This window comes from Equus asinus, chromosome 20 (genome assembly GCF_041296235.1).
Source record: "Equus asinus isolate D_3611 breed Donkey chromosome 20, EquAss-T2T_v2, whole genome shotgun sequence".
In the NCBI taxonomy this organism is placed as follows: domain Eukaryota; kingdom Metazoa; phylum Chordata; class Mammalia; order Perissodactyla; family Equidae; genus Equus; species Equus asinus.
Window position 1 is genome coordinate 26,679,584 of NC_091809.1, and position 13,991 is coordinate 26,693,574.

The following is a 13,991-nucleotide window of genomic DNA, read 5'->3' on the forward strand; positions in this document are numbered from 1 at the left end:
TTTCCCAGGGCTCAGTCTGCACTATTAGACGGCTGTGGCCTTCCGCAGGCTGCTCCCCTCAACTCACCTGACCGAGCAGGTGCCTCCCTGGGCCCCCCTTCCACAGCCACCTCCTGGCACCTTAGCGAAGAAAGCCCCTTGCCCACTGTCCCATGATGCATTGCCCCGCAAAGGCACAGGTCAGAACATTGGCACCAACAAACCTCCCTTCCATGCAGGCCCCTAATGTCACCCCCGACCCCCTCTGCTCCACCAGCAAATTCCGTCCGCTTGACCTCTGTGATCGGTCCAACATTTGGCTTCACCCATCATCTCCTCGGCCTCCTCCCTGTCCAGCCCCCACTGTCTCTTTTGCGGGACCAATGCAGTCATCTCCAACCGCGTCTCCAGGCTCTGTCCTCACCACCCACAGTCTGTTCCCCTGACAGCAGCCAGAGGGTGCTGGTGAGCAGCTGAGTCAGATCCCGTCCCTCCTCTGCTCAGAACCCTCCATGGCTCCCACTTGACACAGGGCAAAAGTCTAAGTTCTCCCCACGGCCCACAAGGCCCTGCATGATGTGCCCCATCACCTCCTGCCCTCATCTCCTCCCCCTCTCGCCCCTCGTGCACACTACTTCAGTCGCACTGGCCCCCTTTACGGCCCCTAAACACATCAGCCACGTTCCTGCCTCAGGGCCTTTGTATATGCTGTTCCCACTGCCTGGGATGCTCTTCCCTCAGACCCCCCCATGGCTCCTCCCTCACCTCCTCAGCCCTTGTCACCTTCTAAGTGAAGCTTCCCTGATGACTTTGTTTAAAATCACAACTCCCTCTGCCCATTAGCCCCTCGTTAATGAGGTCCCCAGCAGCTAGAACAGGGCCTGGCACACAGTAGGTGCTCGTTAACTACCGACTGAGTACAAAGAGGTGGCAGACAGAAGTACGTCTTCCCAAAGCTCAGCCTGCCTGGCCCCTCCCAGCCCCCGCGTCCTTGGCCGGGAGGGTGTGGAGGCCGAGCAGCCGGACAGCCCAGTGGGCGGCGCACTTACACGGCAATGGACATGTTGGCCGCGGACAGAGGGCTCACTTCGGCCACCTCCTTGGCCTTCTGGAGTGCAAGTTTCTGGTTGGCGGCCTCCTCCTCCTCTTGCTCGTCCTGAAAGCACACAGGGGCCCCGTTCATGAGATGAGGACGGGCCCGGGCCTGGCCTCCGACCCTGCGCTGGCCGGGCGGCAGTGGGAACATCCAACAGGCTTGGCCTGGGGGTCGGCCCGTCCAGGCGTCGCCGCCGCCGCTGCCGGGAGGCCTCCCAGGGCCCTGCCACCCTGCGCGTGCGCTCGCTGTCCCCTGCTGTCTCCAGCGGACGTGGGGCCGAAAGAAGCACAGGGGGACGGCTCCCGCCCTCCCAGAGGTGGGACCCTCTGCCCCATCCCGGGGGCAGGAAGTTCCGCCAGGATCCTCCTCGCTCTCCCGTGGCTAAGCTCCCAGAACCAGGACTGAGAGCACAGAGCAGGCCTGTGCGGGCGCACAGGCACCGCGGCCGCCACGCACTGCCACCGCCTCCAGGCAGGCGGGAGAGAGGAGGCAGGTGGGGGAAGGCATTTTAAAAATACATACAGAAAAAGCTGCTTTTGCGCTTCACATCCGTCTTCTGCCTTCACGTGGCCACTTTGGTAAAACAGAAATGCCAACAAAGCAAAGGAGAAGCAACGGGGAAGACATGGCCAGAGATGACCCGCCAGGCAGACAGGGCGTGCGACGGCCGCCCCCTGCGCCAGCCTCAGCGCCTCGTGGCGGTCAGATCAGGATCCTCCGTCAGCGACCACGGGGTGGGCCCGGCCGGCCACCCCTCCTCCTGGCGCCACACCCAGCATCTCTCAGAGCCGGGTCCCTGGACCACCAGCCTCAGAAGCACTCAAATGCGGACCCCCAGGGCTCCCGGAGAGCCTGGGCTGGGCCCTGGAATCGGCATTTTCGACAGGCTCCCGGGGGGACAATAAAACACGCCCACTTTCAAGCATGCGGTTGTGGGCACAGGTTCTAGACCCGCTGGGTTCAAATCCCAGCTCCTCCACTTCCTGCTGTGTGATCTTGGGCAAGTCACTTAACCTCTCTGCGCCTCACACTCCTCATCGAAAATTTCAACTCTCCCCGACTTTCACGACTTCCCTTTCTCCTTAGCGCTAATCAGCATCTGACAGATTTACTCCTTGTCTGTCGGACCCACTCGACTGTCAGCCCCCTGAGGGCCGGGATTTCTGCCTGTTCTGTTCGCTGCTGTGGCCCTGGCTCCTAGACCAGGCCTTGCTCACAGTAGGTGCTTAATAAATGCTTTGGAATGAGTGACAAAGTCTGTAAAACGGGCTCAGAGACCCTGCGTCCTGGGGTTTCTGGGAAGATGAAATGAGATGAAAGACCACCAGGGCGCCCGCCTTGCGTCACTGCCCAGGCGTGTCTGTGGGATAAACGAGGGACAGGATGTGCGTCTGCAGGAGTGTGTCCAGCCCTCACGGGAGACGAGCCCGCCTTTCTCCCGCTCCCTCTCCCACCCCCGGCAGCCCCTCTCCCCCACGCCAGCCCCTGAGGACGGGCCCTTGGAACCTGATTGGCCCTGTGCCAGCCGGCTCCCAGGTGGCCGGCTGTGGCCTGTGCTGGGGTGGCGGAGACTTCCATTTCCCCCCGTCACAGCCGGGCCCAGGAAACGCTCTCTCCCTCCCGCCAGGGCTGGGAGATGGAGGGTTGGCAAGGCCAGCTCAGTTCGGTTCGGTTCCATGAGCATGTCCTGACACCCCGAGGCGCTGGGGATAGGGCTGTGAAAGCTGAGGGAGGCCCCGGGCCTGGCCCCCCAGGCTGAGAGGAAGATGGCACACATTCTCCCATTGCGATGGGGCTGTTGGGGAAAGGCTTAGGCCGGACCACCGCTGGCTCCAAGCTGCCTGTGTCCCAACACCTCCTTCTCAGATTGCAAAGAGGTGCCCAGCTTCCTTTGTGCAGTGCACAACCTGTACAACCATTCCCAGCGTCCCTGCTCGTGGGCTATCCTAGGGATGTGAGCTGTGTTACTCAAAGTAATGCTGCCTCCTCTGTGCCTTGCGGAGGTGGACCTGAGTCCCAGGGAGTCCGAGGCTGCCCTAAGGGACACCTGGAACCAGCTTTTGCCTGGATAATTCAGCATCACTGGCCATGAATGAAAACTGGGCGAGCATGGGCAGGTCTCACCTGACCCCCCAGATTCTCCTCTGCCCTCATTTCCTCTGCTCTGCTCTCTTTTCTGCTGTTTGAGGAGTCACATCTCTGCTCTCTCAGTTCCTCGCTACGTGACGAGGTGGTTTCCTCTCTGGGCCTCAGTTTCCTCATCTGTCACATGCATGCAGTAACTCCCTCTCTCTCAGGCTTTCTGGTACACGAGACGGGCAGGCACATGGGCCGTGGCTGCTGTTATTCTTATTTTCATTGTTAGCTGCCCGCCGGGCCTCGGGTGGAAGCCAGCAGGCTGTGTGGGTGGGGAACTCAGGCTCTGGAGCTGGCAGGCCCGGGTTTGAGTCCCAGCCTTCCCTTTCCCAGCTCTGTCCAAGGACAGCTCTGGGTCCTTGTCCCGCTCGTGCCACGTGACGAACAAAGGCTCCTTTAACTGAGCACCCACTGTGTGCCAAGAACTGGGCTGAGAGCCTGCCATGCTGTGGACAGCAGCTGCCCTAACTGTGCCCTCTGGGGCCAGCGACTCTGCCTTTCTGAGCCTCAGTTTCCCCTTCTGCAAAAGGGAGATACGGCAGCGTGCGGTACCCCGAGCATCTGCTAATTCTTTACTGCTCCAGCACGCGCGGCCATGCCCGAGCCTCAGGGCCCTGTGTGGGGTGCTTCCCGCCTGCCCATCCTCTCAGGCTTCGGGTGGCGGCAGTGCCCGCTGGCCTGGGGCTGCACTGGTCCTTGGAGGTCCCTCAGTGCCGCCTACTCGCTACCGCGGGCACTTGGGGAGCCTGCCGTCTGTTTCCTTGGGCGACTCCGCTGCCTTACCGCCTCCCCTCACCCCCTGCCCGCCCGCTGCCCGGTGCACCAGGGGCAGAAGCTATGACTCCGCCCATCCCCTGCGCCCGGCTCGGTGCTGATCTGCCACGGGCAGCTCATCCCTTTGCCACAGGACCCGTCTCCTGGCCACTCCACCTTGGTCAGCTCCTGGGCGTTGGCTAGGTTGTCCACCGCGATGGCCAAGAACACGTTCAGGAGGGTGTCTGCGAAGGCCCGAGTCAGGGAAAGCATCGCCTCTCAGACGGTGTCTGGGTGTCCCAACCCCCCTCGCACCCCTCGAGGCCTGCCCCCAGCCCCGCGGTGGATACAGTTCCCGAAGAGCGTGAGCACAATGAAGTAGATGGAGAACACCATGCCGCCCTGCACGCCGCCCTGGGACTTGATGCCATCGTACATGACCTCGTTCCAGTCTTCACCCGTCAGGATCTGAAAGGGACGGAGACACACGGCAGCCGCTCAGCCTCGGCCCTCGAGACACCCCCGCCGGCCCCTCCTCGGCCCGTCCGCCCGTCTGCGAGTGGAAGGGCCGTCCCCGCCCCGAGGGTCTCGCATCTCGGCCTCTAGGGAGAGGTGACCCAGGGACCCTGTCATCCCTGGGGTGGCGAGGGGATGCGGTAGGCCCCAGCTGCGCCTACGTTCTTGCGCTGCGGCTCTGAACCCTCGCGGGACGGTTTGGGAGACGGGAGGCAATGGGGTGAGGTGCGGTCAGGGGTGGGCCCACAATGGGATGGGTGCCCTGGGAGAAGAGGAGACGCGAGCCCCGTCTCTCTCTGCCGTGTGAGGTCACAGCGAGGAGGCGGCCGTACAGAGCCAGGAGCAGCCGACCCTGCGGGCACCTGGTCCTGGACTCCAGCCTCCAGGACCGAGAGAAATGGGTGCCTGGGGTTTCAGCAACAAATCCACTGGTCCTTCTCGGCCGCTGTGCCCGGGGGCGGGGGGCACCGGGCGCCCGGGAGCCTCAGGCAAGAGCACACAGGGGCCAGACAGCAGCTCATGGAAGGACCCAGGGGACACGCGTGGGGGACCCACAGCATGAAATATGGCAATATGTGCATGAGGATAAAGTGAATGCAAAAGTGCTCCAACATGTGGACCCCTGCGGCGGGGTCTCTCAGCCTCCCCGCTGCCGACCTCGGGGCTCTCCTGCCGTCCTGGGCGCGTGGGATGTGGTCCATCCCCGGCTAGGAGCACCCTCGCCTCCAGCAGCGACACCCAAAACTGTTTCTAGACACTTCCGGTGTCCTTGGGGACAGAACAGCTCTGTGCTAAAGACAAACGGGTGGCGATCGCTGCTATGAACCGTAATTTCTGTGAGGGATCAGAACAGCTTCACGGAGGGTTCACTCCGACCCCCCCCCGTCTCAGGGTCTCATTTAGAAATTACCCCCCAGGGGAGGGAGGGGAGTGAAGCCACATTTTCCACACATTCTCTGTCCCCTAAAGAGATAGAACCCCCTGGAAAGGCTCTGAGGTGCTAGCCGGGCCAGTCCCACACCTTGGGCACGCGGCCACGTGGGCACCGAGCTTGGCTTGGGGAGACGGCGCGGGGCCAGCTGAGGCTGTACCTGAAACACCGTCATTATTGCTGCTGGGAAAGTGTCGAAGTTGGTAGGAGGCGTCCCTTCGTCAAAGTTGAACCTGTAGGGGACACACACATCTCATGCTGGCCCCTCTCCCGGGCTTCTGGCCCTGCGCTCTGCATCCCGTCTCCAGGCTCTAGCATCTCTGTTCCACGGGAGGACGCCTGAGCGGCAGCCACGGTCCGCCCATCCGGGCAAGTGCACGAGCGTCCACGTGCAGAGCTGGGCCTGGGTTCTTGGGACACCGGGCCCCCCCGGGGGAAGCCGGACTCGGAGAATCCGCTCAGTACTTACTGGCCGCCGAAGAGCTGCATTCCCAAAAGGGCAAAGACGACGATGAAGAGAAAGAGGAGGAACAGGAGGCTGATGATGGATTTCATGGAGTTGAGGAGCGAGACAACCAGGTTCCTGAGGGATGCCCAGTACCTGCGGGCGGAGGCCAGGCCGCTGAGCCCCTCTTCCCGACACGCTGGCTTGGCCTCCGCCCCGTCAGGGCGTCAGGGAGCCCTGACCACTTACTTTGTGACTTTGAAAATGCGCAGTAACCTGAGGGCTCGTAACACGCTGATTCCGAAGGACGTGCCGGGCTTTATGACGGCCCAGATGACCTCGAAGATGCTGCCGATGATGACCTACAAGCGGGGACCTGGTCTCATGCCCAGGGGCCTTGCAAACATGCCCTGGGCCTGAACCTTGCAGGAACCCAACCCCACTGGCACCCCAAATGGGAGCCGGGCGGGGGCCTCAGACTACCCTCATCCCTGCTTTTTATTTATTAAGAGCTTTCGAGAGAGCAAAGAATTCCTGAGCCATGTAATGACAAAGCTGATGCCCACTGTCTGCCATTTACATCGAGAAGTAGGACACGTCAGCCCCCCAGAAGCCTCTGGGGCCCCGTGGACATAACCACCCTCCTGAATTTTGTGGTGACTATTTCCTTGCATTTCAAAGAAACTGAGATACAATTCACAGATCATAAAACTCACCGTTTGAAGCACACAGTTCAGTGGCATTTAGCACATTCACAGTGTCGCACAGCCACCACCTCTATCTAGTTCCAGAACATTCTTATCACCCCCCAAGGAGACCCCGTCCTCAGGCGCCATCGCGCCAGCTCCCCCCACCCCAGGCAGCGCGGATCTACGGTCTGTCTGCACAGGTGCCAGTTCTGGACATTTCACGTGAGTGGGGTCGCACAGCACAGGCCCTTTCCTGTCTGGCTTCTCTGCCTTTTGAAAGCACCCAAGCGTCACTCCTGACCAATTAGCTCAGTTCCATCCGTCTGAATTTCGTGAGTGGAACCCTTCTGTGTGGACCAGGTTTTGTCCCGTGTCCGCCTCCATCCATGCACCTCTACGCGGGGGAGGCTCCCCCTGCCATCGGGGTGGCCACGCTGGGGGCCTTTGGCTCCTGCAGGGTCTCCCACCAGGCGGCTGGGCCCCAACCCATCTGTCATCCCACTGCAGACGGACATTGGGGTCGTTTGGTTTGGGGTGTTATACGCAAGGCCGCTCGGACACCCTCGTGTGCGTCTCCCGGCGGCTGTGTGGGTCTCTCGGGGGTGAGTCTCTGACAGACGGACGGCCAGGCCCCCTGCTTTTCTATGAGGGTCCGCACGTCCCCCACTGCAGGGGCTCAGAGTCCTGCATGCATGTGCTTGCCCGTGTTTGAAAGTGTCCTCTCCTTCCTGCCCTCGGGCGAGTCCCTCATGGCCAGGGACCCCGCCTCTCCCCTTTTGACGTCCCCAGGCATCGGCCGTCTGGGCACGAGCAGGAGAAAACCCCCCGAAACCGGACCACTTACCCCACAGTCAAAGCAGTTGAACGAAGAGTGGAAGTAAGGCCGCGTCCCGAGTCCGTACATTTTTATAAACATTTCGGACATAAAGAGTCCTAAGAAAATGAATTCTGCATAGTCTGGAAGGGAGGGGACAGAGAGGAGGTTAGCTGCTGCGGCCGGGGCTCGGGGCTCTGACCGTCCTGTGGACGACAATCCCGTCCTGTCTGGCAGGCAGAGCTGACGGCGTCTGGTGGCCTTGGTTTCCTTTCCCTGGGCCTCAGGGTCCCGTCTACCAACGAGGATGAGCAACACCTGTCCCCCACCCTCCAACCCATCGACCCCGGGCCAGTCTTCAGAGGAGTGAGGGAAAGCCCGGTGGGGCTGCATCTTGTTGCTTTTGCCCCGGTCTGATGACAAGAGCTGGATGTTATTGTCAAAGACCCAGGTTTTGTGCTGGGTGGAAGGTGCCTGAGTGCTTACTACATTCTCTGACTGACTGACTGACTGACTAACTGACTGACTGACTGACTAACTGACCAAATAACAATGGCTCTGATGACCTCATGGTGCCAGTGTGTCATAATCTAAAACTCAAGATTAATCTACTTTTATGTGCCTGAGCTCCAAAGGAAAAATAGGAATGGACGTCACACTGGTGTCCTGTTAATGATCCTTGTGGGGGTCTCAGGTGAGCATCACAGACAACCGGCCTAGAGCACGGCTTTTTTCCCAACTGGAAACCCTGTCTGGCCGATGGCTGCAGGTCTCGAGCAAGAGAAAGCGTGTGTTCTTCGATGAGGAAGCACATGGCGCACACGCGTGGGGGCGGTGATGCTGGGCACCGTTCGCTCCAGGAAAGAGATGGCCCAGAGCCAGGCCCGGCTGAGGGCTTTCTGGTGGTGGTGGTGGGGGCACAGACGGGGCGCCGGGAAGGGCCGGGGCGGGGAGGAGGCCGTGAGGGGAAGGGAAGAACAAGGGCCACCTGCAGACATGTCCGTTTGGTCACACAGCTCACGCTGTTGAAGGCCGAGGGCATTCGAGGCGTCAGCCTGTCAGGAGGTGCTGGAGCGGCCCGTCCAGTCCTTCCCCTCATTCCTGGTGGACAGGTCCTGCTTTCAGGACCTGGGAACGGCCTGAGGGGAGCTCCAGGGTCCCCAGGGCCCCAGGACCAAAGCACCAGCGAGGGACGGGGGTCCATAACTCTGCTCATCCCAGGAGCCAGCTCCAGGCGGACGTTAGAGACCCCGGGATGCAGGACGGCAGGGGACGCCCAACAGCATCACTTGTGGGTGGCACTGGCGGGTCAGGAAGGACTCTCAGGGCTGTGGAGTCCGACGCCCAGACGAGGAACCGGAGACCCTGAGAAACCAGTGCCTTCATCGACCCCAAGACACATATTCTGTTCCCATTATGATGTCTCTGAAATTGGGGTGTACCTTAAGCTGGCGGGTCCCACTTAAGACGGCAGCATTGTTTTGTTTCTTAGTGGCACATAAAATGAAAGAGTGCCCTATAATCCAAGACGTCTTCGACTGAGGGACGATGGCGCTAACTTCTCCAAGGTCACATGGAGAGTTAGGGGCACAGCAGACGCTGAGAGCCCAGGTCACCTGGTGACCACAGCGGGGAAGTGCCATCAGACACAGCTTGGACTCTGGGCTCAGATCCCGGCTTTGTCACTCACTAGCTGTGTGATCCCGGGCAAGTTACTTAACCTCTCTGTGTCACAATTTTCTCAACTGGAAAATGGGGATAATTAAAGGGCCTTTAGAGACACACAGGCTTCAGGCAGGAAGTCCCAATCCTCTGTTCCAGAACCAGGACAGACAGAGGGAGGCGATCAGTGGGGAGAATATGGAACATTAAAAATAGACTCTCAGGGGCGGTTAAGACAAGAAGTCCTCATTTGTAAGACTCCAGGGGCACCAAACGCAATTACTAAGGCTGGAACTAGGTCGGGGCTCTCGGAAGGGGAACTGGCCCCTGGGGGTGTCCTGGGGGGTCAGCCAACACGACTGAACAATGAGGGTTACAAGAAGAGGGTGACCTGGGCCAGGCGCCCAGGCTCTCTGGGCTGAAGACTCGACTGTCCCCAGTGGCCAGTGGGTCCGTTCTGAACTAGGTCAGAAGGGTAGAGACTACACAAGCCGGTGGGTGCAGGAGGAGGGCAGCCGGAGGACAGACAGGCTTTGGGATGTGGTCCCTTGGGGCTCAGAAGCCAGAGCCAGGCCCCGCGTGCCATCCTCCCTGCCAGGTGGCGACTCTTGTTGATTCCTCAGAGCTCTTTACTTTTGAAATCTGGTCAGAGGTCTCCCCACATTTCCCCACTTTGCCTTGCTCCCACCTGTGCATCCCTTTGGCTTGTACCTCACGCTGCCTCCTGGCATCTGGGAAGAGGCCAGAAGGTCCTGGGACCCACCGAGGGAGCAAGATGCTCTCACGCTTGTTGAAAGGGGATCTTCTAGGAATGAACCCCAGACATAAGGAAGCCAAAAAGGGCAGGAGGGGAAGAAGCAGAAAGTTTGAAAGAAAAGGGGGGAAGCAGAGAGTCCAAAATGGGCAGAGAAAAGGGGGACAACATGCAGGTCCTTCTGTGTCCCTGAAGCAGCCCCATCTCTCAACCACAAATGCTTTATTTTAACGTCCCCAGAGACGCCCTGGGAGCAGCGTGCAGGCCTCCACCTGTGCGGCTGCCCCGCGGCCCTGCCTCCCTCTGCCTCCGTCCCCTCGCCCCTCACCAGCACCCCGGGGTCTCCCTCTCGGACGGGGCTCAGGGGAGTGCTGGGCGGCCTGACTCCAGCTCCCGGCTCTCGGGCCCGAAGAAGCGGGTTCTGTTCTGCAGCAGCCACAGCAGCGCCACCCGACACGCAGACACGGCCCAACGGAGGGCGGACCCAACCAGGGCCAGAGAAGGAACACAGACCGCCCGAGACAGAGGGGGACAGGGCGCCACCCGACACGCAGACACGGCCAAACGGAGGCCGGACCCAACCAGGGCCAGAGGAGGAACGCAGACCGCCCGAGACAGAGCGGGGACAGGGCGTGAGGAGGGCGGCCGGGCGGCCGGGCGGTACTCACAGAGGAAGTCGGAAAGCCACTCGGGCTGGTTGTAGTGGACGATGGCAACGCACAGCGTGTTGAGGGCCACCAGGCTGAGCACAGTCCAGTAGAAGGCCTGAGTTTTGACCATGCGGCGGATGTAGAAACGCATCCTCCTCTCCTTTTTGTGAAAAAAGGTCGAGTTCTCCAGCTTGGCACTTTTGATGCTGGCCCGGGCGAAGGGAGACCCTGCCGGGAGAGGACGGAGGATGTCAGGCGGCGCTTCTGCCCAGGGAACGAGCCGCCGCACGGCCCGGGCATGGACGGCGGCCGGGGCTCCACTGTGGCCCCGGGGAGCATCCTGACCCCGGGCCCAGCTTTCCAGCGAGGGAGCCCTGACAGTCACGGCGCTGGGACGACCAGCGAGCGCTCAGGGGGTCGACCGGTGGGCAGGCTGACAGCGCCCCAGTGCCAGAGCCAACTTCCTGTGTCTCCCCATCCTGGCCACATGCGGTGACTCCGGGGGTCATGCCACTGGTGCGATGGGGCCGGATCCTGTGCTCTGGGCCCAATGCAGGGCAGGCCGCAGAGCTGTGAGGAGCAAGCTTGGAAGGCCTCCAGGAGGAGGTGGGTGGGACCCTGGTTTCCGCGGACAGTTCACTTTAGAAACGGTCACCAAGGCATGAGCCAGCTCTGCCCTCTGCCTGCGCACAGTTTTGCTCCTAAGCATTTATGGAGCAACTGCTGTGTGCCAGGCTCTCTTCCAGGTGCTCGGGACATTAAGTAACAGACAGACCCCTGGCCTCCTGGGACTAACACTCAGTGGGGGAGCCAGACGATAAAACGTAATATCCTAAATAAGTAAATTAATGGTGTGAGAGAAGGTGGAAAGTGCTTTAGAAAAAAGAAAAATAGGGTAGGCCGAGGGGATTGGGGCCCCAGGAGGGCTTGTGGCACGCTGCGGGATTAAACCGAGCCGTCTCGGTGAAGGTGTGACCTAAATCATCTTCGTATCTTAAGTCTCTCAGGCAGAGAGAAACAGCACGTGCAAAGACCCTGAGGCAGCAGTGTGCCTGCCTGATGTGTTTGAGGACCAGCCCAAGGAGGCCAGCATGGCTGGAGTGGAGCAGCTGGGGCAGGGAGGGGGCGGCATAGAGAGAGCAGGGCCTGTGGGCCACGGGGGGCCCTTTGACTTTTGGTCTGAGTGAGGTGGGAGCCGTCGAGGGTTCAGAGCAGGGACCTGACCTGCCCCGGTGCTCACGGGCGCCCTCTGGCCACTGTTGGGGGGAACAGACTGCAGAAGGCAAGCGCAGGAGCTGTGGGACCAGGGAGGAGGTGACTGTACCCTCCAGGCGAGTGAGGAGGGGGCTGGAGGCGCCGCGACCGGGAAGGGGGCAGGGAGGGCAGGTCGGGGTGCACCCGTGAAGGTGGATTCCCACATGAGCTGCCGGGTCGGGTGTGGGTGAGAGAGAGGGAGGGGCCCAGGTTTTCGGCCGGAGCCCCTGGGGGGACCGAGCTGCCCCCCAGGGAGGGGCCGGGTCTGGGAGGAGCAGCTCAGCTGTGGACGGATCGATGGCCTTTCATGGCCAGGGCCTTTCCCAACCCCGTCCCCGCCCAGACCCACAGGCACCCACGGCGCTCGGCCCAGAGGAAGAGCCTCTCGAAGGTCTCAGGGGCTGCGTAGATGCTCCACGGGGGGAGAGCAGCCGCCGTGGGCAGGGGCGCCATGAGCCCCTCGTGCTGGAGCCGCACTGAAAGGCAGGTGCCATCACCACCCAGCACGTGACCTGGAGCAGGTGACCCAGGGCAAATCATCAAGACTCTGTCCCTCCCTCTGTCAACCGGGGACAGCCACACCCCCCCTAGAGGGCCGCCGGGGGAATCAGTGAGTTAATTCACCATGTGATGCTGGCACACGATGATTGTTGGCCGTAAAAATCTCCTCCTGCAACCCCAACCCCAAGGGCAGTGAGCAAGACCCAGTGGACGTGCCAGCTCATCGAGGACGCCTTCCCTGAGCGCTGGGCCTGGAGACACGGTCCCAATGGGCGCACCAAGCATCGGGGAGGGGATGTTAACTGAAGACCTACTGTGTGCTAGCTGCGTCCTGCCACCTCTACTGACTGTGTTTCATACTTACTTTGACCCACACTCCTCCTTTCTTTCTTTTTTTAATTGAGTTCATAATAGTTTATGTCAATGTGAGATTTCAGTTGTATATTATTTCTTGACTGTCACCATGTAAGTGCTCCCCTTCACCCCCAGAGCCCCACCCCACCCCCCTTCCCCTGGTAACCACTGAACTGTCGTCTTTGTCCATGTGTTTGTTTATATTCCACATATGAGTGAAGTCATCTGCTGTTTGTCTTTCTCTGTCAGGCTTATTTTGCTTAGCATAATTCCCTCCAGGTCCATCCATGTTGTTGCAAATGGGATGAATTTGTCTTTTTTATGGCTGAGTAGTATTCCATTGTATATATACCACATCTTCTTTATTCAATCATCAGTCGATGGGCACTGGGTTGCTTCCACGTCTTGGCTGTTGTGAAAAGCGCTGCAATGAACATAGGGGTGCATGGGACTTTGGATTGTTGATTTCAATTGTTTGGGTAGATACCCAGTAGTGGGATAGCTGGGTCATATGGTATTTCTATTTTTATTTTTTTGAGGATTCTCCATACTGTTTTCCATGGTGGCTGCACCAGTTTGCATTCCCACCAGCAGTGTATGAGGGTTCCCTTCTCTCCACACCCTCTCCAACATTTATTTTTAGCCTTAGTGATTATAGCCATTTGAACAGGCATGTGGTGGTATCCTAGTGTAGTTTTGATTTGCATTTCCCTGATGATTAACAATGTTGAGCATCTTTTCATGTGCCTGTTGGCCATCTGTGTATCTTCCTTGGAAAAATGTCTGTTCATCTCCTCTGCCCATTTTTTGATCGGGTTGTCTGGTTTTTTGTTGTTGAGTTGTGTGTGTTCTTTATATACGTTGGATGTCAACCCCTTGTCTGATAAATGATTTGCAAATATTTTCTCCCAGTAGGTGGGTTGTCTTTCCATTTTGTTCACGGTTTCCTTTGCTGTGCAAAAGCTTTTTAGTGTGACATAATCCCATTTGTTAACTTTTCCTTTGGCTTTCCTTACCCAAGTAGACATGGTATTCGAAAAGATGTGGCTAAGACCAACGTCACAGACTGTACTGCCTATATTTTCTTCTAGGATTTTTATAGTTTCAGTTCTTACATTCAAATCTTTAATCCATTTTGAGTTAATTTTTGTGTGTGGTACAAGATACTGGTCTACTTTCGCTCTTTTGCATGTGGCTGTCCAGATTTCCCAACACATTTATAGAAGAGACTATCTTTTCTCCATTGTATGTTCTTGGCTCCTTTGTCGAAGATTAGCTGTCCATAGATGTGTGGTTTTATTTCTGGACTTTCAATTCTGTTCCATTGATCTGTGCACCTGTTTTTGTACCAGTACCATGCTGTTTTGATTACTGTAGCTTTGTAGTATGCTTTGAAGTCAGGGATTGTGATGCCTCCCGTTTTGTTCTTTTCTCTCGGGATTGCTTTAGCAATTTGG

General features: G+C 59.0%; 1 protein-coding gene across 5 annotated transcripts in view; it reads right to left on the bottom strand.

Annotated features, from left to right (window-relative positions):
* Positions 1-13,991, bottom strand: part of CACNA1A (calcium voltage-gated channel subunit alpha1 A) — a 195,647-nt gene that overhangs the window by 73,645 nt on the left and 108,011 nt on the right. For all 5 annotated transcript variants that reach the window (XM_070492187.1, XM_070492186.1, XM_070492188.1 and 2 more), the window contains exons 11-18: positions 10,444-10,653; positions 7,390-7,502; positions 6,106-6,218; positions 5,881-6,012; positions 5,572-5,644; positions 4,315-4,432; positions 4,142-4,209; positions 1,029-1,135 (exon numbers count right to left, since the gene is read on the bottom strand). In XM_070492187.1, coding sequence (XP_070348288.1) covers positions 1,029-1,135; positions 4,142-4,209; positions 4,315-4,432; positions 5,572-5,644; positions 5,881-6,012; positions 6,106-6,218; positions 7,390-7,502; positions 10,444-10,653 — 934 coding nt within the window. The remainder of the gene's footprint in view (positions 1-1,028; positions 1,136-4,141; positions 4,210-4,314; positions 4,433-5,571; positions 5,645-5,880; positions 6,013-6,105; positions 6,219-7,389; positions 7,503-10,443; positions 10,654-13,991) is intronic.